Source organism: Oncorhynchus gorbuscha, unplaced genomic scaffold (assembly GCF_021184085.1).
Source record: "Oncorhynchus gorbuscha isolate QuinsamMale2020 ecotype Even-year unplaced genomic scaffold, OgorEven_v1.0 Un_scaffold_618, whole genome shotgun sequence".
In the NCBI taxonomy this organism is placed as follows: Eukaryota; Metazoa; Chordata; class Actinopteri; order Salmoniformes; family Salmonidae; genus Oncorhynchus; species Oncorhynchus gorbuscha.
Genome location: NW_025745445.1, coordinates 448,768 through 475,690, shown reverse-complemented (window position 1 = coordinate 475,690; position 26,923 = coordinate 448,768). Strand labels below are relative to the sequence as shown.

At 44.5% G+C, this 26,923-nt stretch overlaps 1 protein-coding gene across 1 annotated transcript; it reads right to left on the bottom strand.

Moving 5' to 3' along the window:
• Positions 1 to 26,678, bottom strand: LOC124019050 (low-density lipoprotein receptor-related protein 4-like; the record flags this gene model as incomplete). The annotated part of the gene is made up of 14 exons (XM_046334408.1): positions 26,547 to 26,678; positions 26,201 to 26,320; positions 25,792 to 26,022; positions 24,796 to 24,909; positions 23,778 to 23,897; positions 23,455 to 23,580; positions 23,173 to 23,376; positions 9,551 to 9,719; positions 9,294 to 9,462; positions 8,968 to 9,190; positions 1,747 to 1,866; positions 1,442 to 1,660; positions 655 to 963; positions 1 to 216 (listed from the first exon to the last, which is right to left on the bottom strand). Coding segments are annotated over exons 1-14 (2,398 nt in total), but the record flags the coding sequence as incomplete, so codon positions are not given.
• Between the last annotated feature and the right edge of the window lie 245 nt (positions 26,679 to 26,923).

Here is a 26,923-nt window from a genome sequence, read left to right as displayed (position 1 = left end):
CTTCCTTTACATCCAGAGCCACGATCACCCTGACAACGCCTGGTCCGACAGGGACATCGTGGACACGCCTCTTGTCCCGCCGGTCCCACACAGTGATGACATCATTAAACAGCGACACCAGGACCGGAGAATGAGCGGCCACGATGGAACCAGGGACATTCCACTCTCTGCCTACTAGGTGAGTCTGGGACTTCAACAGACTCATGATCTTCAGATCTACACAGGGTCAAGGAGCACAAAGAACTTGTTTGAGTGGTAAGGCAAAAGCAACTGGCTGTTAAAGTCCATGTGCAAAGTCAGTGGCGACAGCCGAACACCGATGTAGCCTTCCAATAGCAAAGTTCAGATCAACCTGGTTCTTAATGTTTAGAAAAGTTTATTTATGTCAAAATAAACCCTTCTCCAAAACCCATATCACACAAACTGAAAATACATAGGTGTAAAATAAATTGGTGAGATGCTCAAATGTTACAATAATTTGTACATGGTTGCATTTCAGTCACTTCTTTGGTTGCGTTTGCACCATCCCCACCATCCCCACAAGACATGATCATTCCTAACCAGATGACCAGCTCAACACCAAGGAGCACAAGCAAAAGCATTATAGGAGACAGAATCACTGTTAAAGATAGTATTGCAGTAAGTAATACTGACCATCCACCTCTGTGTTCCAGAGCAGTGTGTTAGATTGTAGGTCCAAAACAATGCGCCCAGCGACGTGTCCCTCCACTCTCAGGACTTTCCTAGGGTTTCCTCCTGGTAGTCTCATGGATAGGATCCAGCCAGCCTCCAGCAAGTACAGCCTCCCCCGCTGCCAGTCCAGATAAACATCTCTTACCTCACTGCCTGACTGGTACAGTCTCCGTGGGTAACCCTGATCCATGTTAGTGACGCCAACACAGGCTTCATCACATGACAGCCAGTACAGATTTCTCATCTTCTGGTCTACTGCCACCACGCAGGCTAGGAGGCAAGGACAGCACAACATGAATATACTGGACCAGAACAGGCTAGGAGAGGGAATAGACCAACATAACTCAATATTCAGAAGGCGTTCCTAATGTTTGATATAGATATATGATTGGCAGATAGAAAAAAAATACAACAAGCAACAATTTAAGATTTTACTGTGTTACAGTTCATAAGGAAATCAGTCAATTGAAAAATGTATCATTCCCTAATCTATGGATTTCATATGGCTGTGCAGGGATGCAGCCATCGGTGGGCCTCGGAGGGCATAGGCCCAGCCAATCAATGAGTTTATCCCAAAATACATTCTCATCACTTAATCCGGCATAGCCACGACATATAGGACAGACTTTACATGTTGCGTTTATACATTTGTTCAGTGTACATGCATATATGCACACAAACACTAAACCTGCACAATATGGCTCCATTAAATGTACCTGATTTCTGGTTGGGAGAGTAAAACATGTACCTGGTCTCAGCGTAGGGACAGTCTCTGTTTGGCTGGTATTGAGGTTCCAGCGCATCACATGACCAGTGCTGTTCGCCCAGTAGACCCAGTCCCCCCTCCAGTCGATGTCAAAAGACTCCATGACGTCATCCGTAGTCAGCAGTTTTGTCTTGATCAGCTCCTTCCCTTTCAACTCAAACAGGTTCAGTGTTGTGGATGTTGCATAAGCAAACCTGGGATCTGTGTGATAGAATAACAAGTACATTGCTCAGATGCTCCAAAGTGCCAGAACTAGCAGAAAATTCTGTAATACATGGTAATCATACATTCACATGAGCCATCTGCCATGAGCAGTTTGTCATCAGGACAGGTACAGGTGAACCCAGCAGGCAGGTCCAGAGTCAGCATGCAGAGCTGGCAGCCAGACTTTACACAGGCTGATGGAGCTTAAAAACAAAATTTAAAAAATAACAAGGTGTTCTCCTACAACAAAGATGTTAGCCTTCGTATGATATGACCCATACCTCCAGAGTAAGCGTGATATGCCCCATTGGGGCGGTAGGTAGCCTAGTGGCTAGAGCTTTGGGCCAGTAACCGAGTGGTTGGTAGTTCGAATCCCGAGCTGACAAGGTCAAATCTGTCATTCTGCCACTGAACAAGGTAGCTAACCTCCTAGTGTAGGGGGCATTATTTTGATGTTTGGATGAAAAACATACCCAAATGAAACTGCCTATTTCTCAGGCCCAGAATCTAGAAAATGCATATAATTGTCAGATTAGGATAGAAAACACTAAAGTTTCAAAAACTGTCAAAATATTGTTTGAGTATAACTGATAATGCAGGTGAAAACCTTAGGAAAATCTAAACCGGAAGTGCTGTTTTTCCTGAAAGCTCTTTTCCATTGCCTGCCTTCGCTCCATTTAAAAGGGACATCAACCAGATATCAAATGAGCGAGAAAGATCACATCGTGTCATTGTATGGCTGGGTGCCAGCAGCGTTTTGCATGCGCAACAGCTTTGAGCACACATTTCTCGCTCTCCTATTGAAGAAGCTTACAGTCCCGGTTGAATTATATATTGTAAAAACAACCTGAGGTTTGTAGAAACATGTCAAAAGTTTTATACTCAAACTTTACGGATACTATTTGGATTTGTTTGCCCCATCGTGACGGCTCGAGCCTGTTGATTTCTGAACATAACGCACCAACCAAATGGAGGTATTTTGGATATAAAAATCTTTATGGAACAAAAGGAACATTGGTGTAACTGGGAGTCTCGTGACTGCAAACAGCCAAAGATCAAAGGTAAGCGATTCATTTTTTTGCTTTTCTGACTTTCGTGACCAATCTACTTTGCTGCTAGCTGTTTAATGTTGTCTGCTGAGAGAGATGTCCGAACAAACACTTGGATAGATTTTGCTCTAAATATTTTTTTTAATCCGACATGCCAGGTGGATTAACAACAAGCTAAGCAGTGTTTCGCTATATTGCACTTGTGATTTCATGAAAATTAAATATTTTTAGTAATTTAATTTGTATTTGGCGCCCTGCAATTCAGCGGATGTTGACGAAAACGATCCCGCTAACAGCATCAAGAAGTTGAATAAAATACCTCCAGGGCAAGCGCGATACGCCCCATACCTCCAGGGCAAGCGCGATACGCCCCATACCTCCAGGGCAAGCGCGATACGCCCCATACCTCCAGGGCAAGCGCGATACGCCCCATACCTCCAGGGCAAGCGCGATACGCCCCATACCTCCAGGGCAAGCGCGATACGCCCCATACCTCCAGGGCAAGCGCGATACGCCCCATACCTCCAGGGCAAGCGCGATACGCCCCATACCTCCAGGGCAAGCGCGATACGCCCCATACCTCCAGGGCAAGCGCGATACGCCCCATACCTCCAGGGCAAGCGCGATACGCCCCATACCTCCAGGGCAAGCGCGATACGCCCCATACCTCCAGGGCAAGCGCGATACGCCCCATACCTCCAGGGCAAGCGCGATACGCCCCATACCTCCAGGGCAAGCGCGATACGCCCCATACCTCCAGGGCAAGCGCGATACGCCCCATACCTCCAGGGCAAGCGCGATACGCCCATACCTCCAGGGCAAGCGCGATACGCCCCCATACCTCCAGGGCAAGCGCGATACGCCCCATACCTCCAGGGCAAGCGCGCGCCCATACCTCCAGGGCAAGCGCGCCCCCATACCTCCAGGGCAAGCGCGATACGCCCCATACCTCCAGGGCAAGCGCGATACGCCCCCATACCTCCAGGGCAAGCGCGATACGCCCCATACCTCCAGGGCAAGCGCACGCCCCATACCTCCAGGGCAAGCGCGATACGCCCCATACCTCCAGGGCAAGCGCGATCTCCACGCCCCATACCTCCAGGGCAATTATACGCCCCATACCTCCAGGGCAAGCGCGATACGCCCCATACCTCCAGGGCAAGCGCGATACGCCCCATACCTCCAGGGCAAGCGCGATACGCCCCATACCTCCAGGGCAAGCGCAATACGCCCCATACCTCCAGGGCAAGCGCGATACGCCCCATACCTCCAGGGCAAGCGCGATATAGTAGAAGGAATGTCGCTGATCTGTATTGTGGCCATTTGGCTCGGTTTCCAACAGTGAAGACTCGTACATTTCTTCGAGACAATTATCAGCTTCCATTGTTCATGTTGGAAGGACAGCGATGGTAATAATAAAGTTTGGTCTGAAGTCTTGATTAGTAAGCCATTTGTGACGTGAAATTCAGTCATGAGCCACATGCATCAGGGGGCCAGGCCACGCCCACCCAATCAGATTGAGCAAAAACCTAAAAACACATTAAAAAAAGTGATACTCACCAGATGATCATTTGAAACAACCCTTTTCTGCAGTCATTGAGCTAAAGTGCCCCTTTGGCCTCAGTGGAACATTAATATACATGATTTTTTAATAAACAAAAACCCAATGTTACTATGTTAAAACATTAAACAGTTTTAGTTAGACTTTCTATGATGCATATAAAGTGTAATATTGGGAAGTAAACTAAACATTGAATACAATTCAACTGACGTGGTTCAGGTGTCATTTAACCAGTTGGATTTAGGGGGCGCTATTTTAATTTAGGATGAAAAACGTTCCAGTTTTAAACAAGATAATTTGTCACGACTATGCATATAATTGACAGCTTTGGAAAGACTGACGTTTCCAAAACTGCAAAGATATTGTCTGTGAGTACCACAGAAATGTTACAGGTGAAACCCAGATAAAAATCCAACCAGTAAGTGCCGCCTTTGTTGAAACCGCCTCATGCCAATTACTCCTTATATGGCTGTGAATGAGCTACGAATGAGCTTCCGTTATCCACGTTTTCCCCAAGGTGTCTACAGCAGTGACGTCTTTTTAGGCATTTCCCTTGAAGAAATGGTCACATGGTGTCTCCCGCAGAAAACCTTGAGTAAAATACTGAGGTAGCCATTTTTCCAATCGCTTCTTATGAGAAACCAACTGCCTCGACGGATATATTATCGAATATATTTGTTAAAAACACCTTGAAGATGGATCCTAAACAATGTTTGCTGTGTTTCTCGATATTATGGAGCAAATTTTGAAAAGTTTGGCGTTATAGTTGTAGCATTTTAGGGTCGATTTCTCAGCCAAGCATGAACAAACGGGAGCTATTTCGCCTACAAAAATTATATTTTTGGAAAAAGGAACATTTGCTATCTAACTGGGAGTCTCCTGAGTGAAAGCATCTGAAATTCTAAGGTAAATTATTTAATTTGGTTGCTTTTCTTATTTGTGAAAATGTTGCCCGCTGCCAGCAGAGCCTAGCATAGCATTATGCCATGATAAACTTACACAAATGCTTGTCTAGCGTTGGCTGTAACGCATATTTAGAAAATCTGAGATGAGTGTTGTTAAAAGGCTAAACTTGTGTTTGAATATATTTATTTCATTTCATTTGCGATTTTCATGAGTATAGGACAAGTTTATAGGGGTATTTATGTCCATTGCGTTATGCTAATATTACGCTCCCGGATACGGGTTTGCTTGTCGCAAAAGGGGCAGTATTTTTATCTTTGGAAAAAAAAAAGTTCCCATAGTAAAACGGCCTATTTCTTAGGACTAGATGCTAGAATATGCATATAATTGACAGTTGGATAGAAAACACTAAAGTTTCCAAAACTGTGAAAATATTTATAGTATAACAGAACTGCAGGCGAAACCCTGAGGAAAATCCAACCAGGAAGTGCCTCTTATTTTGAAACCCTTCTGTTCCTATGCATGCCTATCCTCCATTTAAAGGGAGATCAACCAGATTCCCCTTTCTATGGCTTCCATAAGGTGTCAAGTCTTTAGACAGTTTCAGGCTTTTATTTTGAAAAATGAGAGTGAAAGATCACATTGCGTAAGTGGATAGGTGGGGGCTCTGCATTTTGCAGAACTGAGTAAAGCCGCCATTGTTCCTCCCGCTGTTATTGAAAAACCTACACTCGGTTGATATATTATCGAATATATTTTAAAAACTACCTGAGGAATGATAAGAAATGTTTGACATTTTTCTGTGGACATTATGGAGACTATTTGGATTTTCCATCTGCGTTGTGGTGACATCTCTTTCCTGTGGATTTCTGAACATGAAACGACAAACGGAGGTATTTTGGATATAAAAATAATCTTTATGGAACAAAAGGAACATTTGTTGTGTAACTGGGAGTCTCGTGAAGATCAAAGGTAAACAATTAATTTGATTGCTTTTCTGATGTGACCTGATGCAAAGTGTACTTAATGTTTTGTCATGCGATCGATAGACAAAAGCTTGGATTGCTTTCACTGTAAAGCATAATTTCAAAATCTGAGATGACAGGTGGATTAACAAAAGGCTAAACTGTGTTTTGCAATATTGCACTTATAATTTCAGGAATATATTTTTTTTGTAATATTATGTGAATGTGGCGCTATACTATTCAGCAGTTGTTGATGACAATTATCACGCTAAAGGGATGGGTAGCGTCAAGAAGTAAAGGTCTTTCTCACATCTGCTACAGAGAGCGTGATCACACAATCTGTAACAACCACTCCCTGACCAAGTCTAATACTTACGTTTCATGCAGACCACAAGTCAGTCACAAGTCAGTGTGTCCAAGAAAGTGAAGGTAGCCTGCCTAAATGACTTTCGACCCGTAACTCACATCAGTAGCCATGAAGTGCTTTGAAAGGCTGGTCATGACTCAACACGATTATCCTGGAAACCTTAGACCCACTCCAAACCACCACAACAGATGACGCAATCTCAATCGCACTCCACACTGCTCTTTGCCACCTGGACAAAAGGAACTCCTATGTTTGAATGTTCTTCGTTGACTACAGCTCAGCGTTCACCTTTGTGCCCTCAAAACTCCTCACTAAGCTAAGCACGCTGGTACTAAACACTTCCCCCTGCAACTGGATCCTGGACTTCCTGACGGGCCGCCCCCAGGTGGTAAGTGTAGGCAACACCACATCTGCCACGCTGATCCTCAACACTGGTGCCCCTCAGGTGTTCATGCTTAGTCCCCTCCTGTACTCACTGTTCAACCACAACCGCATGACAAAGCACGACTCCAACACCAGCAATAAGTATGCTGACTTCACAAGTGGTAGGCCTGATCAGCGACAATGAGAAGGCTGATAGGGAGGTCGTCAGACCGAGCAGTGTGGTGCAAGGAATACAACCTCTCCCTCAACTTGAGCAAAACAAAGGAGCGGATCATGGACTACAATGAAAGGAAGGCCGAACATGACACCATTCACAGACAGGGTTGTAGTGGAGCGGGTCGAGAATTCCAATTCCTTGGTGTCCATCACCAAACTAGCATGGTCCAAAAACACCAAGACAGTCATGAAGAAGTCCCAACAATGCCATTTCCCCCCCAAGATACCGAATAGATTTGGAATGGGTCCCCAGATCCTCAAAAAGCGATCCACCTGCACCATTGAGAGCCTCCTGACCAGTTGCATCACCACCTGGTATGGCAACTTCTCTATAAGGAGCTACAGAGGGTAGTGCTTACAGCCCAGTAAATCACTGGGGCCAAACTTCCTGCCATCCAGGACCTATATACAAGCCGGTGTCGGAGGAAGGCAAAAAAAATATATACATGTCATTGACTCCAGTCACCCAAGTCAGATTGTTCTCTACTACAGCAGTACCGGAGCGCCGCCACCAAGTCTAGGTCCAAAAGGCTCATTAACAGCTTCTACCCCCAAGCCATAAGATAACTGAAGAAATAATCAAATGGCCACCCGGACTATTTACATTTAATTATATTTCTTTAACTGTTGGTTAAGGGCTTGTAAGTAAAGCATTTCACAGTAAGGTCTGTTGTATTTGGCGCATTGTGACAAATTAAAGGCAAACTATGCTCCATCATACATTGAATCAGATTGTTCAATCATCAAAACTGACTGATATTGCCAAATCGTCAATTATTTTTTTTCATTGACAAGATTCGAACTTGGGCATGACATACCAGCAACAAGCACTGACACATCCAAATACAAACGTTTGGGGTCACTTCGAAATGTCCTTGTTTGATAGAAAAGCACATTGTCAATTAAAATAACATCAAATTGATCAGAAATACAGTGTAGACATTGTTAATGTTGTAAATGACTATTGTAGCTGGAAACGGCTGATTTTTTATGGAGTATCTACATAGGCGTACAGAGGCCCAGTATCCGCAACGATCACTCCTGTGTTCTTAGGACACTAAAGAAGCCTTTCTATTGACTCTGAAAAACACCAAAAGATGCCCAGGGTCCCTACTCATCTGCGTGAATGTGCCTTAGGCATGCTGCAAGGAGGCATGAGGACAGCAGATGTGGCCAGGGCAATACATTGTCATGTTTTTACTGTGAGACACCTAAGAAAGCGTTACAGGGAAATAGGATGGACAGATCGTCCTCGCAGTGGCAGACCACGTGCAACACCTGCACAGGATCGGTACATCCGAACAGAACATCACCTACGGGACAGGTACAGGATGGCAAAAACAACTGCCCGAGTTATACCAGGAACGCACAATATTCTTACTCATTCCTTTACACTTGTTTTTAAGGTAGTTGTTGTGAAACTGTTATGTTAGATATTACTGCATGGTCAGAACCTGAAGCACAAGCATTTTGCTACACACACATTAACATCTGCTAACCATGTGTATGTGACAAATACAATTTGATCCTTCCATCAGTGCTCAGAATGTCCTCAATAGGTCGAGGCTGGACTGAGGGCTTGTAGGCTGGACTGCGGGCTTGTAATTTTTTATATTTTTACATTTTATTTAACTAGGCAAGTCAGTTAAGAACACATTCTTATTTACAATGGCGGCCTAGAAAGAGTGGGTTAACTGCCTTGTTCAGGGGCAGAATTACACTTTTACCTTGTCAGCTCGGGGATTCGATCTAGCAACCTTTCGGTTACTGGCCCAATACTAACCACTAGCCTACCTGCCACTCAAACATGTTATTTGATATGCCCCATGCCTTTAGAGTTAGCATGATATACCCCATACCTTTTGGCTGCTGTTGTTCATGGTATGCCTCTAGGACAGGGAGTGTTGTCCTCTGAATAAAGGTCTTCTGATTAGGTCGGTCCTGAGGGGAGCGCCACAGACCCATCTGATCTGTCCAGTAGAACCACCTCTCAAACACCGCCAGGCTCTGAGCTCGTCTCCTCTTGAAGAACTCCAGAAAGCTGTAGCGACCACTTCCATCCACTCGCACAGTCTCTATGGACTGAGAAAGAATAAAAACAATTGGTTCTACCTTGGCCATATGTTAATTGCTTTGGACAGACAAGCAGTACTATTGCTTATAGCTGGACATAGCTATCATGAACCTTTTTAAAATCACTCATCCAGTACAGCCTCCTAGCTGTAACGTCCAGGGTCAGACTCCGTGGAACCTGTGCAGTGAGGACCACCAGAGATTCCTGCTTCATCCCATCCATCCCAGATCTCTCCAGAGTAATTTTATCACCTGGACCTTTGTTGATCCAAAACAACAAGCTGCAAAGTAAAGGAGAAAATGACAAATCGTTGCGATAAATTCCCCAACCACTGATCAAAAGTACCACAAATATTAACATGAACCAACCTTTCAATGGGAAGAAGGACCAGCTCCAACGGGTCTATGTTCTTGGCCAAGACCGTTGCAAATCCACTCCCATCGGCTGCCCCAACATGAATAGACCGGGTCTTCTGGTTGGTCCAGTACAGCTGGCCTGTCAGCCAATCACAGACTAGACTTCTAACCCCATATTGTCCTGAGAGCAGAGGGGGAACAACATCACAACTCTACATACCTAGTGTCCAGGGCAGGCTCCAGGCATAATCAAACTCAGTCAGGGTCTCAACTTAACTTCTTCGATATAGGGGGCGCTATTTTAATTTTGGGATGAAAAACGTTCCAGTTTTAAACAAGAAATTTTGTCACGAAAAGATGCAACTATGCATATAATTGACAGCTTAGGAAAGAAAACTCTGACGTTTCCAAAACTGCAAAGATATTGTCTGTGAGTGCCGCAGAACTAATGTTAAAGAAAAAAAAGAAAAATACAATCAGGAAGTGCCGCATTTTTTGAAACCGCCTCATGGCAATGACTCCTATGGCTGTGGAGGAGCTAGGAGTCAGCTTACCTTTTCCCCAAGGTGTTTGCAGCATTGTGACGTATTTGTAGGCATATCATTGGAAGATTGACCATAAGAGACGACATTTACCAGGTAGGCGCTTGGTGTCCTCCGTCGCAATTATTGCGTAATCTCCAGCTGCAGTATTTTTCCGTTTGCCTCTGATGAGAAACCGACTGCCAGGAATGATTTTTCATCGAATAGAATTGTGAAAAACACCATGAGGATTGATTCTAAACAACGTTTGCCATGTTTGTCGATATTATGGAGCTAATTTGGAAAAAAGTTTGGCGTTGAAAGTGAGTGCATTTGTTTTTTTTTTCTTAGCCAAACGTGAACAAAACGGAGCCATCTCTTACACAAATAATATTTTTGGAAAATATGAACATTTGCTATCTAACTGAGAGTCTCGTCATTGAAAACATCCAAGGTTCTTCATAGGTAAATGATTTTATTTGAATGCTTTTCTTGTGAAAATGTTGCCTGCTGAATGCTAGGCTTAATGCTATGCTAGGCTATCAATACTCTTACACAAATGCTTGTGTAGCTTTGGTTGAAAGCATATTTTGAAGATCTGAGATGACAGTGTTGTTAACAAAAGGCTAAGCTTGTGTTTCAATATATTTATTTCATTTACTTTGCAATTTTAATGAATAGGAAACATCGAGTTATGGTAATGAGGTTGAGGCTATGATTACGCTCCCGGATACGTGATTGCTCAACGCTAGAGGTTAATGTTGAAAGTTTGAATAGTAGAATATACAAGGTGCCTCTTAGAAATGGACCAGGCCCAAATCCGACATTTGGAGGAAGAGGCAAATTTAGGGGCCGGTATGCAGGATACCTGACGAGTGGATAAACCACCTCGAACCTCTGAATGTTATAACAATCACTGGAGAATAAACTGGATGAGCTGCACTCTACACTATCAATGTAATATTTTTCTCCAACTAGTGACTGAACAAGAACATGGAAAATATACATCCAGCTGTTTTTTTTACTCTATACTGCGTTGGGTAAGCTCGGGGGGGGGTCAAACTTTCCATGGAGGGCTGTGTCAGCTGGGTCTTATTTGAAAGGGGAAAAACTAGACAACCGGGTGAGGCGCATTCTAATTAGTGACCTTAACTCATCAATCAAGTACAGGGAAGGAACAAACACTCCATGGAATGAGTTTGACACGTGCTGTAAACCATACTATTTACCAAGATAGTTTATTCAACTTTCTGTCGCAGTCTACTTACCACCACAAACCGATGCTGGCACTAAGTCTGCAATCGAGCTGTATAGGGCTATAAGCAAAATAACTGCTTGCCGTGCAGTAGCAGAGAGAAGTCTATGACTTGGTTGGCTGGAGTCAGACAATTTTTAGAGCCTTCGTCTGACCGTGCATAGTATATAGGTTCTGGGTGGCAGGAAGCTTGGCCCCAGTGATGTTCTGGGCCATACGCACTACCGTTTGCACCAGGCGGTGATGCAACCAGTGATGCAACATTATCTCAATGATGCAGCTGTAGAACCTTTTGAGGATCTGAGGACCCATGCCAAATATTTTCAGTGCAATATGTTTCAATGGACATTTACCATCAGGAATTTGGCAACTTTTATTATCCTAACTTTTTTTTTTTTTACTTGGACAAAACATATGCCTTATGCACATTTGCAATATGAATTCATAGGAAGTCATAAGTCAAGTCACTTTTTTTTTCAAAAAGCCTGCAGAAATGAAAAATAGACTGATGAACACAGGATGGCCGGGCAGTGATAGTTGTCCCTTTCCATCGCTCGTTAGGGTTGATTTCAGAATGTCACTTTGGTGATGGTACCTCACTGTTTAAACATATTGCAAATGGACAGTAGTCACCAGCAAGTCACCGTCCATCAGTCAATTAGATATCATTCTGACACCAAACTGATACAAACTGACACCAAACCCACTTTTTACAACTCGTTTAGTAGCCAACTATCACATACTTCAGAGCTGGCCCAAAATTCACGACGCCTTCTGTTCAAACCATAATAAAAACGTAACAGTTACAGTCTAGCTGCGGTTCCAGTTCTGATTGTGTAGGCCTAGCTGAGGCAACCCCGAATCCCAAGTTTCGGCTTGATAGGTCATTTGGTGCCCGAGCAAGACCCTAATTGGTGCTGAAAAGCCACTTTTATCCCATGCCTTGCTACAGGGTCCTGGAATGAGCTAGTCGACAGAAACTTTGGGGTCCGTCTATGGGCCGAGCCGGTTTCAATGCACCTAGTCTTGCGTCTGAGACTTTTCTAAATGTTGTCATTTTCGTAATGGTCAAAATGAATTGAAGTCATTGCAAATGTACGAGACTGTTTCTCGGTCCGAGAACCTTCTAGAGCCACCTAACTCACCATCGACCTGAGGTCTAGAACAGGTTTCTAAAGTTTCAGAACTCTAGGTCTGACGGTTCTTTTTTAGCTCGAACAAAGGTAACTATTGCAGGCACCGTCTCTCTACGCACCCCAATGGGTCCCTCCTGCCAAGCTGTGTTTGTGTGTGTGATTTAGTTTTTGAAATGTTAAGGGAGTCATGACTGACTTATAGTTCATGGGGGTTGCCTAATCACACATATGAAGCTTTGAAAAGGTCTGACCATTTTAACCCTTCAAAACAGCCACTATGACACCATTTAAGGCACTTCCGGTTGGCACAGGAAGCTATAAATAAACTCATATCCTAATTCGGGTATGCCTTTACAGAATCCTGAGTTAAGTCTATGTTAAGAACCGAGTAATTTACAGAGGGTTTAGTGAGTTATTTCAGAAAATCACAGAAATCTCGCAGAGCTCCGCAGCACACTTTAAAAAGATTCGTATGAACAGCCTGCAACTGGATCCGTTTATTAAAATAAAATCTTTTTGAACATCACCAATTTGACATTGTACAATTTCTCTTAAAACGACGATAGATAGTTTTTTTTTTGACACCGTAGGTTCCTTTACTTTGACGTGAAGCAGAAAAATTATTGCTCTATTTTCATTTTGGACCTTTACATCCCAGAAAAATGCCCATAACTCAAAAACCGTTGAGGCCTAGACGCCATCTTGTTCGGGGCCAACTGCCCATTATTCCAAACCTATGCTCACCAAGTTTCGTCTTTGAAGTCTTCTGTTTTGGAGATAAGGCCACGTCGTGATTCGTGATGTTTTGTACATTTGCAAAATGATACCATTCGCCCTCTTGTGGTATTTATCGGGACAGCGGAAAAATGACCAAAATTTGATTATTTGATCAAATGGAAACCGAATGTCCGATAGAGTTCGTTTGATGACTTCCCGGTAGAGCCAGCCCTGCCGCACGGCACGGCGCTGTCCGCACATTTTCCAAACGTCTAGTAAGGGACCGTACATTTGTAATATGGACTTTCTCACTAACCATACGGCGAATTTCAAAATGTTCCCTTAAGGTATGTTAGTTTGTTAGTGATTTGGACACCAAGGAGCTTGAAGCTCTAAACCTGCTCCAGCACAGCCCCGTCAATGAGAATGGGGGCGTGCTCGGTCCTGCGTTTCCTGTAGTCCACAATCTCCTGTCTTGATCACATTGAGGGAGAGGTTGTTGTCCTGGCACTATGGACAGGTCTCTGACCACCTCCCTATAGGCGGTCTCATCGTTGATCAGGCCTACCACTTGTGTCATCAGCAAACTTAATGGTGTTGGAGTCGTGCATGGTCATGCAGTCATGAGTGAACAGGGAGTAGAGGGGACTGCGCACACACCCGAGGGGCCACGTGTTGAGGATTAGAGTGGTGGATGTGTTGTTGCCTACCATTACCACCTGGGGGTGACCTGTCAGGATGTCCAGGATCCAGTTGCAGAGGGAGGTGTTTAGTCTCATGGTGAGCTTTTAGGGAACTGTGGTGGTGAACGCTGAGCTGTAGTCAATGAACAGCATTCTCAAATAGGTGGTTCTAGGGTTTCTGGGATGGTGTTGATGTGAGCCATGACCAGCCTTTCAAAGCACTTCATGGCTACAGTGCTTCAGATCGATCGTCATTTAGGCAGGTTACTATAGTGTTCATGTGCCCAGGGACTATGGTGGTCTGCTTGAAACGTGTTAGTATTAGACTCAGACAGGGAGAGGTTGAACATGTTAGTGAAGACACTTGCCAGTTGGTCAGTGCATGCCTTGTGAATGTTGACCTGTTTAAAAAAAGTCTCTCACACTGGCTACAGAGTGTGATCACTGCAGTCTGGAACAGTTGATGCTCTCATACAGGTGTCAGTGTTATTTGCCTCGAAGCGAGCATAGAAGTATTTTAGCTCATCTGGTAGGCTCGTATCACTGGGCAGCTCGCGGCTGTGCTTCCCTTTGTAGCCTAATAGTTTGCAAGCCCTGCCACAAGACTAGCGTCAGCGCATTCAATCTCAGCCCTGTATTGGCACTTTGCCTGTTTGATGGTTTGTCAAGCATAGCGGGATATGTTATAAGCTTCTGGGTTAAAGTCCAGCTCCTTGAAAGCTGCAGCTCTACCGTTTAGCTCATTGTGGATGTTGCCTGTAATCAATGGCTTCTGGTTGGGGTATGTACGAAGTCACTGTGGGAATGACGTCATTGATGCACTTATTGAAGAAGCCAGTGACTGATGTGGTGTACTCAATTCCATCGAAAGAATCCCGGAACAAATTCCAGTCTGTGCTAGAAAAACAGTCCTGTAGCTTAGTATCTGCTTCGTCTGACCACTATTGACCCCGTCACTGGTGCTTGCTTCAGTTTTTGCTTATAAGCAGGAAGATGTAATTATGGTCAGATTTGCCAAATTTAGGGTAAAGGGGAGCTTTGTGTGGAGTGAAGTTGGTCAGTTTGTTTTCCTCTGGTTGCACATTAACATGCAGATAAAAATGGGTTCAAATCGATTTAAGTTTTCCTGCATTCAAGTCCATGGCCTCCACCTGTTTGCTTCTGGCCGTATACAGCTCATTGAGTGCTGTCTTAGTACTAGAATCGGTTTGTTGTGGTATGTAGACAGCTATGAAGAACATAGATCAACTCTAGGTACGTAGATAGTGTGGTCTACAGCTTATTATGATACTCTACCTTAGGCTAGCAAAACCTAGAGACTTTGATATCGTGCGCCACCCGTTTACAAATATACATAGACCACCACCCCTTGTCATACAAGAGGCTGCTGCTACAGTTTATAACCCGCCAGCTGTGTGTTATTCATGTCGTCATTCAGCCACGACTGTGAAATATAAGATATTACTCTTTAATATCCCATTGGTAGGATATACGTGCTTGTAGTTCGTCCACTTTATTATCCAGCGATTGTTCGTTGGCCAGTAGTACCGATGCTAAAGGCAGATTAGCCACTCGCCGCCATATCCTCAAGACAATGACAACCTTCCGTGATACCTGCGTCTCTTTCACCTGCGAATGACGGGGTTGAGGGCCTGTTAGGGTGTCTGGATCAATTCCCTCTCGTCCGACTCGTTCAACACAAATTATTTGTTCTGTTCAAGGTGAGTAATTTACATTTACATTTAAGTCATTTAGCAGACGCTCTTATCCAGAGCGACTTACAAATTGGTGCATTCACCTTATGACATCCAGTGGAACAGCCACTTTACAATAGTGCATCTACATATTTTAAGGGGGGTGAGAAGGATTACTTTATCCTATCCTAGGTATTCCTTAAAGAGGTGGGGTTTCAGGTGTCTCCGGAAGGTGGTGATTGACTCCGCTGTCCTGGCGTCGTGAGGGAGTTTGTTCCACCATTGGGGAGCCAGAGCAGCGAACAGTTTTGACTGGGCTGAGCGGGAACTGTACTTCCTCAGTGGTAGGGAGGCGAGCAGGCCAGAGGTGGATGAACGCAGTGCCCTTATTTGGGTGTAGGGCCTGATCAGAGCCTGGAGGTACTGAGGTGCCGTTCCCCTCACAGCTCCGTAGGCAAGCACCATGGTCTTGTAGCGGATGCGAGCTTCAACTGGAAGCCAGTGGAGAGAGCGGAGGAGCGGGGTGACGTGAGAGAACTTGGGAAGGTTGAACACCAGACGGGCTGCGGCGTTCTGGATGAGTTGTAGGGGTTTAATGGCACAGGCAGGGAGCCCAGCCAACAGCGAGTTGCAGTAATCCAGACGGGAGACGACAAGTGCCTGGATTAGGACCTGTGCCGCTTCCTGTGTGAGGCAGGGTCGTACTCTGCGGATGTTGTAGAGCATGAACCTACAGGAACGGGCCACCGCCTTGATGTTAGTTGAGAACGACAGGGTGTTGTCCAGGATCACGCCAAGGTTCTTAGCGCTCTGGGAGGAGGACACAATGGAGTTGTCAACCGTGATGGCGAGATCATGGAACGGGCAGTCCTTCCCCGGGAGGAAGAGCAGCTCCGTCTTGCCGAAGTTCAGCTTGAGGTGGTGATCCGTCATCCACACTGATATGCCTGCCAGACATGCAGAGATGCGATTCGCCACCTGGTCATCAGAAGGGGGAAAGGAGAAGATTAATTGTGTGTCGTCTGCATAGCAATGATAGGAGAGACCATGTGAGGTTATGACAGAGCCAAGTGACTTGGTGTATAGCGAGAATAGGAGAGGGCCTAGAACAGAGCCCTGGGGGACACCAGTGGTGAGAGCGCATGGTGAGGAGACAGATTCGCGCCACGCCACCTGGTAGGAGCGACCTGTCAGGTAGGACGCAATCCAAGCGTGGGCCACGCCGGAGATGCCCAACTAATCACTGTTCTGATGTCCAGTAGCTCTTTTCAGTCATAAGAGACAGTAGCAGCAACATTCTCTGCAAAGTTAAATGTGAAAAAACATTGTCCCCCTAATTGCCCTGAATACCTCAACCTATGAACCAGAGTTACTGTTAGCACTGAGGAAGTCTACTTCTGATAAGATTCCCAGTAAAGCATTAACCATCAAGCAACCCAGAAGTGTTAAATGTCCCATATTAACATATCCATCCTGAGAAACAAGGTTCCATGAAGTCAATAACTTACGTGTAACAGATTACATTCTTATTCTGAAGCTCCCTTAGATAATACCTTTGATGATACAGTGGTAGCAATACACAGCTATAACATCGACCGAATAGACAAATGCCAAAGTGGGCGATGTTCGTCTAAATTCAGAACCACATTCCTGTAAAGCTTAGACGATCTCATGTTGAATACTGTTGAAGTAATAAGGCTACAGGTTCATTTGCCTCACCTTAAGCCCATGCTAACACTACACATCCAAGTATATCTGACCAAATTATGAAAGACAAGAATTTACTTTTGAATTCCGTAAAGTCAGTGTGGAAGAGGAAATAATTATTGTTGTCTATTAACAATGATAAGCCACCTGGGTCTGACAATCTGGATGGAAAATGACTTAGAATAATGGACAATATTGCCACACCTTCAATTTAAGCTTACTAGAAAGTGTGCTCTCAGGCCTGTAGGGAAGCCAAAGTCATTCCGAGCCAAAGCCATTCCATTCTCAAGAATAGTAAAAGCCCCTTGACTGGCTCAAATAGCTTACCAATCAGCCCGTTACCAACCCTTAGTAAAAAAAGGGTGTTTGACCAGATACAATGCTATTTCACGGTAAACAAATTGACAGCAGACTTTCAGCACGCTTATAGGGAAGGACACTCATGCACAGCACTTACATAAATGACTGATGATTGGCTGACAGAAATTGATGATAAATTGATTGTGGGGCTGTCTTGTTAGACTTCAATGCAGCTTTTAATGTTATCGATCATAGTCTGCTGCTGGAAAGACTTGTGTTATGGCATTACACCCCCTGCTATAATGTGGATGAGGAGATACTTGTCTAACAGAACACAAAGGGTGTTCTTTAATGTAAGCCTCTACAACATAATCCCAGTAGAATCAGAAATTCTCCAGGGTAGCTGTTTAGGCCACCTTTTTTTCAGTCTTTACTAATGACATGGCACCGGCTTTGTGTAAAGCTCAACACGATACATGTCAGCCACTACAGCAACTGAAATGACTGCAACACTTTAGAGCTGCAGTTAGTTTCAGAACGGTAGCAATGACTTAGTCAAATATTTCCAAAACTTAAAGCATTGTATTGGGGACAAATCATTCACTAATCCCCAAAGCTAAACTAAATCTCGTAATGAATGTGAAATTTGAGCTAGCTGATGTGACTAAACTGCTTGCAGTAACCCTGGATTGTAAACTGTCATGGTCAAAACATATTGAGACAACATTAACTAAGATGGGAGATGTCTGTCCATAATAAAGAACTGATCTGCCTTCGTAACACTCAACAAGGCAAGTTCTACAGGCCCTAGTTCTGTCACCCAGACTACTGTACAGTAGTGTAGTCAGGTGCCACAAAGAGGGACTTAGACAAATTGCAGTTGGCTCAGAACACAGCAGCCCTGTGGGCCCTTAAAAGTACTCATTCTCTTCTAAGTATTTAGCATGCTAGCCAATGGTAAGCCTGGGTGCTTGACTGTTAAGGACAGATAAACGCTCGGATAAACTTTCGGCCAGAGCATCCAGTGTGTGCTCGGAATGCTCCAAGAGCGAAACGCTTTGATTTTATGAACGGACAATCTGACAATGCTCTGAGTTTACAAACGCCCAGGGCACACTCTGGCACTCGATTAAATGTATGAACAGTCCAGTAAGCCAGCCTTTAGTATTGAAAAGCTTTGGTTGTTTAGTACATAGTCTCACATGTGAATTCTTAAAGAGATGAGTGGGGCTAAAGCTTAGAAAGGTGTGAACAAAGCTTTCCAGTAGGTACCAAAACACTCAAGGGCCATCATTAGTCCTTTATTTACAGGGGGAGATAAAGCTGATCCTAAATGTTATAGGCCTATTTCACCCTGTATCAAAAGCGTTGGAAAAACTTGCCAATAATCAACTGACTGGCTTTCTTGATGTCTATAGTATTCTCTGGTATGCAATCTGGTTCCCGCTCAAGTTATGGATGCGTCACTCCAACCTCAAAGGTCCTCAATGATATCACCATTGCCCTTGATTCGAAGCAATGTTGTGCTGCTATTTTATCGACTTGGCCGATTCTTTTGATACAGTAGACCATTTGTGGACCGGCTAAGGAGTTGTCTGAGAGGTCTTTGGCCTGGTTGGCTAACTACCCCTCAAAGAGAGCAGTGTATAAAGTCAGAAAATCTGCTGTCTCAGCCACTGCCTGTCACCAAGGGTGTAGCTCAAGGCTCGATCCTAGGCCCCACACTTCTCAATATACATCAACACAGCTTCGTACTGTCTAAGCTCTCATCCATGTATATGCCGATACAGTCTTCTACTTCCTCCCTGGATTTTGTGTTAAATACTCTACAAAGCTTTCTTAGTGTCCAACAAGCTTTTTCTGTCCTTAACCGTGTTCGGAACATCTCCAAAACAAAGGTAATGTGGTTTGTTAAGAAGAATGTCCCTCTCCACAGGTATAATTACTACCTCTGTGGTTTTAGAGCTTTAGGTGGTCACCTCATACAAGTACTTGGTAGTATGGCTAGATGGTACACTGTCCTTTTCAGCAAATATCAAAGCTGCAGGCTAAAGTTAAGTCTAGACTTGGTTTCCTCTATCTTAATCACTCCTTTCACCCCAGCTGCCAAACTAACTCTTACACAGATGACCATTCTACCCATGCTAGATTACGGAGACATAATTTATCGATCGGCAGGTAAGGGTGCTCTCGAGCGGCTATAAGTTCTTTACCATTTGGCCATCAGATTTGCCACCAATACTCCTTATAGGACACCACTACTCCAGTCACATCCATGAGTCGCTAGTCTTCAGTTCTCTGCAGCTAGGGACTGAAACGATCTGCAACAAACACTAAAACTGGACAGTGTTATCTTCATTCAAAGACTCACTCATGAACACTGAGTGAGCATTGTTCCTGTTCCCAAGAAAGCTAAGGTAGCTGAGCTAAACGACTACTGCCACGTAGCACTCACTTCCGTCATCATGTAGTGCTTTGAGAGACTAGTCAAGGACCATATCACCTCCACCCTACCTGACAGCCTAGACACACTCCAATTTGCTTACCGCCCAAATAGGTCCACAGACGATGCAATCTCAACCACACTGCCCTAACCCATCTGGACAAGAGGAATGCCTATGTGAGAATGCTGTTCATCGACTACAGCTCGGCATTTAACACCATAGTGCCCTCCAAGCTCATCATGGGTCTCGACCCCACCCTGTGCAACTGGGTACTGGACTTCCTGACGGGCCGCCCCCAGGTGGTGAGGGTAGGCAACAACATCTCCACCCCGCTGATCCTCAACACTGGGGCCCCACAAGGGTGCGTTCTGAGCCCTCTCCTGTACTCCCTGTTCACCCATGACTGCGTGGCCACGCACGCCTCCAACTCAATCATCAAGTTTGCGGACGACACAACAGTGGTAGGCTTGATTACCAACAACGATGAGACGGCCTACAGGGAGGAGGTGAAGGCCCTCGGAGTGTGGTGTCAGGAAAATCACCTCACACTCAACGTCAACAAAACTAAATGATGATTGTGGACTTCAGGAAACAGCAGAGGGAACACCCCCCTATCCACATCGACAGGACAGTAGTGGAGAGGGTAGTAAGTTTTAAGTTCATCGGCGTACACATCAGACATACTGAATTAGTCCACCCACACAGACAGCACCATGAAGGCGCAGCAGCGCCTCTTCAACCTCAGGAGGCTGAAGAAATTTGGCTGGTCACCAAAAGCACTCACAAACTTCTACAGATGCACAATCGAGAGCATCCTGGCGGGCTGTATCACCACCTGGTACGGAAACTGCTCCGCCCACAAGGCTCTCCAGAGGGTAGTGAGGTCTGCACAACGCATCACCGGGGGCAAACTACCTGCCCTCCAGGACACCTACACCACCCGATGTCACAGGAATGCCATAAAGATCATCAAGGACAACAACCACCTGAGCCACTGCCTGTTCACCCCGCTATCATCCAGAAGGCGAGGTCAGTAAAGGTGCATCAAAGCTGGGACCGAGAGACTGAAAAACAGCTTCTATCTCAAGGCCATCAGACTGTTAAACAGCCACCACTAACATTGAGTGGCTGTTGCCAACACACTGACTCAACTCCAGCCACTTTAATAATGGGAATTGATGGGAAATGTAAAATATATCACTAGCCACTTTAAACAATGCTACCTAATATAATTTTTACATACCCTACATTATTAATCTCATATGTATACGTATATACTGTACTCTAGATCATCTACTGCATCCTTATGTAATACATATATCACTAGCCACTTTAACTATGCCACTTTGTTTACATACTCATATCATATGTATATACTGCACTCAATACCATATACTGTATCTTGCCTATGCCGCTCTGTACCATCACTCATTCATATATCTTATGTACATATTCTTTATCCCCTTACACTTGTGTCTATAAGGTAGTAGTTTTGGAATTGTTAGCTAGATTACTTGTTGGTTTTTACTGCATTGTCGGAACTAGAAGCACAAGCATTTCGCTACACTCGCACTAACATATGCTAACCATGTGTATGTGACAAATAAAATGTGATTTGATAGTTGTGGCTGCTTTGCGTGATGTATTGCTGTCTATTGTCTTGGCCTTTGAGCTGTTGTCTATGCCCATTAATATTTATACCCTGTTTTGTGCTGCTGCCCTGCTGTGCTGTCATATATTTGTTTAAAAATTACATATTTAATCCCAGCCCCCGTCCCCGCAGGAGGCCTGTTACCTTTTGGTAGGCCGTCATTGTAATGACAATGTTCTTAACTGACTTTCCTAGTTAAAGGTTAAATTAATTAAAAATACAAATCTGCTACATCAGAACAAACCAACCATCACAGTATCCTATCAGAATGAACCAACCGTCAAGATCCAGATTGGTTGTCATCCAATTTGATTACGTAGTACCTGTTGACTATCAAACCAGGAGAAACTAGTTAAGCTAGCTAGCTTGGCTAATTGAGGCTGCATGTACTCTCGTACCAGAGTTAAAAATAACTCCAATCAGAATGTTCAGTAGCTCCCTACCTGTTGGCTTTTGGTCATTGTAGCCTATCCTTCTCTAATGTTTTAAATTTCATAGATGCAGTATCTCGTAACTTTTGCCAGAGGCTTTGAGTGTAGTCTTTTGCTGCTTTGACTGATTGACCAACAACTAGTTACATGCGCCACTCTCGTGACAACCAAGAGCAGCAGCATAAATTCCAATTTGTCTCTACTGCAGCAGTCGCCATCAGATCTGTATGTTCCCTTCCGGACAAGTCAATTAAAATTACACACCCTGATAGGCTAACCACAACGCTCGCAAAATAAATACATCTATGTTATTCAATTATTGCACCCACACTGCTTGCGCAATGAGCGTCTTCATTGCCAAGGGCTAAAATAGAAGTTTTTTCTATTCCTGACGCAGATCAGGCTGCAAGTGCTGCCTCTCCCATATCCTCGGTTTATAGAAGCATGTACCCACGTGCCATCTCATTGGTTATACCCATATAGGTGATTGAAAGACAAACTGTTGCTGGTTGTGGTAATATTTTTTAATTTTAGATGCCAATCATCATATAAGTTAAACAATGAAAAGCCTGGAAGGAGGAGAGATTACTAGAAACGATTCGGTTGACCATTTTTATGTGTGGATTAATTGTCGGAGTAGAGGCCCTTGTGCATTTCAGGTAAAATAAACTAATTTTAATATCCCAGGATAAATTAGCTAGCAACAGCAAGCTAAATAGGACAAATTAGCTAGCAAGTGCATGCCAACTAGTTATATTGCCATACATGTTTAATTCTTTTCAACCTGTCCCCAAATTAATGTCATTGGTTCAGAGTTTGTTTTGATATTTCAACCTGCGTGTCGTGATCGTGTTTGGTGTAGAGGGACAAAATAAATTCATGCTCGATGGAGCACGCTTGCAGCCGGTTTGGGTTCGGTGTGAGAACCATGATAATCATATCAGATCCGAACCAGACCTGTGAGAGTTAGAGTTCTGGATCCGGACCTGCTCAGGTCCCTAATCGGGTATTCAGGTACACGTGGAGCCATAAAGACCTCTAGATCCTGCTACATCAGCAGAAACCAATCATGATAGAGAATCAGAAGACACCAACCATGATAAAGGATCCTGCGCTGCTGCTCCTTAGCCTTGTAGATGTTCCCCTGGTTATCAGCCCAGTAGAATGAGCTCCTGGAGAGGTCAAAGGCCAGGGCCAGAGGATCATAGCCAATACTCTGAATGGACCCGAATCTCAGAGTCTTCAGATTCAGAAATCCGATAGTTCCCTTCTTTGCAGTCAGAAACTTTGTATAATTTCCTGAAAAGCATCGGATGTTGAACAGGTTTAGATAACCAGTCAGAAGTTAATCAAACTAATGTTACTATGAAAAGTCACCTTTAGCATAGCAGTAGGTGGTTCCTTGAAGCTGGAAGCCATCTCGGCAGTGGCAGTAGAAGGACCCGGGTGTGTTGACACAGAAATGCATGCATGGACCATAAGGCAGAGCGCATTCATCCACATCTAAAGAGGGGAGAGCAAACAGGTTCAGTATTTGAGTTAACCCTCACCAACTGAGCTACAGAGGACCCGAACCAAACTAAGGCAGAGCGCTTTCATTCACATCTACAGAGGGGTTTATAGTATTTAGGCTTACAGTAAAGGAATAGATAATGAAAACAGTCATGACAATAACGCAACAGGATCACAGACATTCTCACCCAGACAGGAGGCTCCGTTAGCAGACAGCCTATGGCCTTTAGGACAGGAGCAGAGGGCTCCCCAGGGCTGATCCACACAGGAGTGACTGCAGCCACCGTTCTCTTCTGAACAGGTCCTCCCTGGAAGATAGAGAGGAGTCAGATCCGCCTGTCCTTCGACATGTTTCAGATGCCATAACAGTCAGTTATGAATAAGAGGTTCATATAGGTAGTGGTGAGGGGTTAGATGTTAGAGCAGGGGTGTCAAGCTAATTGACCTGTGGTCTGCATGTGGTCTGCACCGAGGTCTGGTGGGACTTAAAATGTATTATATAGGGGCCTCTCGAGTGGCGCAATAGTCTAAGGCACTGCATCACAGTGCTAGCTAGGCCACTAGATACTCCAGGCTCTGTCGTAGCCGGCCGCGACCGAGAGACCCATGTGGCGTCACACAATTTGCCTGGCGTCGTCTGGGTTAGGGGAGGGCTTGGCCGGCAGGGATGTCCTTTTCCCATCGTGCTCTAGCGACTCCTGTGGTGGGCCGGACGCTGACACGGACGCCAGGTGTACGGTTTTTCCTCCGATACATTAGTGCGGCTGGCTTCCATGTTAAGTGGGCATTGTGTCAAGAAATGGTGTGGCTCTGTTGGGTTTCGGAGGATGCACGGCTCTCGACCTTCGCCTATCCCGAGTCCGTAAGGAAGTTGCAATGAGACAAGACTAAATGTTTTTTATTTCATTGCGGTCAAAATTTGCAAAGAATTCTGTTCTTGTTTGGATGATTATTAGCAAGCGGGACAGATTGAAAAGTCAATGAAATGTCAATAAATGTAGGTCCACAATTTGGTTTTAGTAATCTGTGTACAGATAAGTTTTCCCCCGTAAAAGCTTTTCCTTAAATCCACATGTTTGAATTGGCCAAGGGGCCGTTTCTGGCCAGTGAGCCGTATGTTTGAAACCTCTGGGTTAGAGGTTCCTACCACCGTTAAAGGGTTAGACTGAAGGTTAGGGTTAGCGGTCAAAGGTTAGAATTTCCTACCACAGGTAGAGGGTTCGTCACTGCCATCAGAGCAGTGCAATTGTCCATCACATCTCTCATCTTCAGTCAGACACGCCCCTCCAGGACAACGCACAGCCATTGGCCCACACCGGCCTGGAAGAGTAAAAGCTTTAAAAACACATCAAAACTACCACACTACATGCCTTCCTGCAAGAGGAACAAACACATACCCAGACCTGTAGGTTACATAATTCACCTGATTATTTTTTGTCAGTCTAATTTATTGATACATTGTCACTGCAAAAACGTGGAAGCCAGAATGTTGAATGAAATAACATGTAAACATACTCTCAGTGGTCTGTCATGTTGGCCCTTCAGCTGCTCAAAATGTTTGACAAAATAACCGTAGAGTTACTATTAGCTGAAGCAGCTGAAGGAACATATGAAGTTCAACCCGGACCACAGCACCACACTTAGCGGACTCAGTAATAAGAGTAATAATAACATCTGACTGATGGGAGACTGCTGCTGGCACTGTTTCATCAGGTATTCAACCCCCAAGAAAATGTCTCCAAGGTTCAGTTCATCTCTGTAATGTTAAACCAAGGTTTTAGAACACCGGTTATGAAGATTGAATTTCTATCACCTGGCACATAGGCAAGACCATGTCAACACCTGCAAGACTTCAGTTAGAATGAATGGTTCTGTCCTTCCTGTGCCCATGCTTTCGGTCATAAGCAAACATTTTTTATTGCCATGTCTGTTTAATTATACTGTCCTGTGGATATTTTGTAAAATGTTGACCGGCTGAAGGTCCAACACCACAGACAATTGGTAAAGTTAGTTCAAATGTAATTTGGAACATTTTTTTTCTTACTGTTTAAATGTGCATGGCATTGCCTACACAATTGAAGGTCTTATGTTGTGATTACATACTACTGTACACAGGCCAAAATACTTGCTCTTCTTGTTTCCATAATAGCTCCCATTCCATAGTATCACATACATGCTCTCGTTGTTTCCATAATATCTCACCACAGGCCTCATCAGAGTTGTCCACACAGTCGTTAGCACCATTACAGTATTGGTCCTTGGGGATGCAGATCTTATTCCTACACCTCCAGTCCCCCTGCAGACATCCCTGGTTCTCTGGGCAGTTAAACTCATCAGACCCATCAGAACACTGGCGCTGCCCATCACATACTGCAGAGGTACGTACACAACCAGGAGCCCCGGCCATGCAGGCAACCTGGCCCCTAGGACAGGCTGGGGAACAAGGACAAACAGACCTATTGTGAACAGACTACAGTAAATACATTTAACAGACCTAAGGGATATAGGTCTACAGTAAATACAGGGTTAACGTTACATTTAGAACTTCACCACATCAACAAATATGCTCTCCTGGAAGAGAGCAGAAACAGTGAAACATAGCATAACTTACGGCAGGCCATTTCATCAGAGCCGTCCATACAGTCTCCATTTCCATCGCAGTGCCAGGAAAGAGGCAGACAAGATCCATCATCACACTGCCACTGGTTACCCCCACACTGCTGGCCAAAACCTGCAAGACAACACGGGTTAGGGCCCACACGGGTTAGGGCCCACACGGGTTAGGGCCCACACGGGTTAGGGCCCACACGGGTTAGGGCCCACACCTACAAGGCACAAAAAAATCCACACAAATAACTGGCAAGTGTTTTCTACTGTAAGGCTACATGATATCAATCAATGTTTACAAGACAAAAATGAATAAACTTAATACTGCAGCTCACTCAGAACCATTTTACCTGACAAACATTTCAAGCTGATAAGTAAAAGCAGACATGTGAACTGCAGCAGTTCCATGACCGACCATGAAGCTTGTTAGGCACAAACAGCACAAGCCTTACAGGGATAGTCTTTATTGAGTAACAATCAACTACACATGGTTCTGATTGGTCTAATTAACTATACTCTGTTCTCATTGGAGGGTCACTGGGATCACCAGCTGCATGTTGATTGGAGGGGGAAGGGAAGATAGAGCCATAGGATAAAGACATGGGGCTGGTTTCTTTAAAGCATCTTTATGCCTGGCGTACACTACACAACTTTCAAAATCCTAACATCGCTGACCCTCTCGCATTATATTACAATCTTTTCTGACACTTTTTGTCTTGGCTATGTA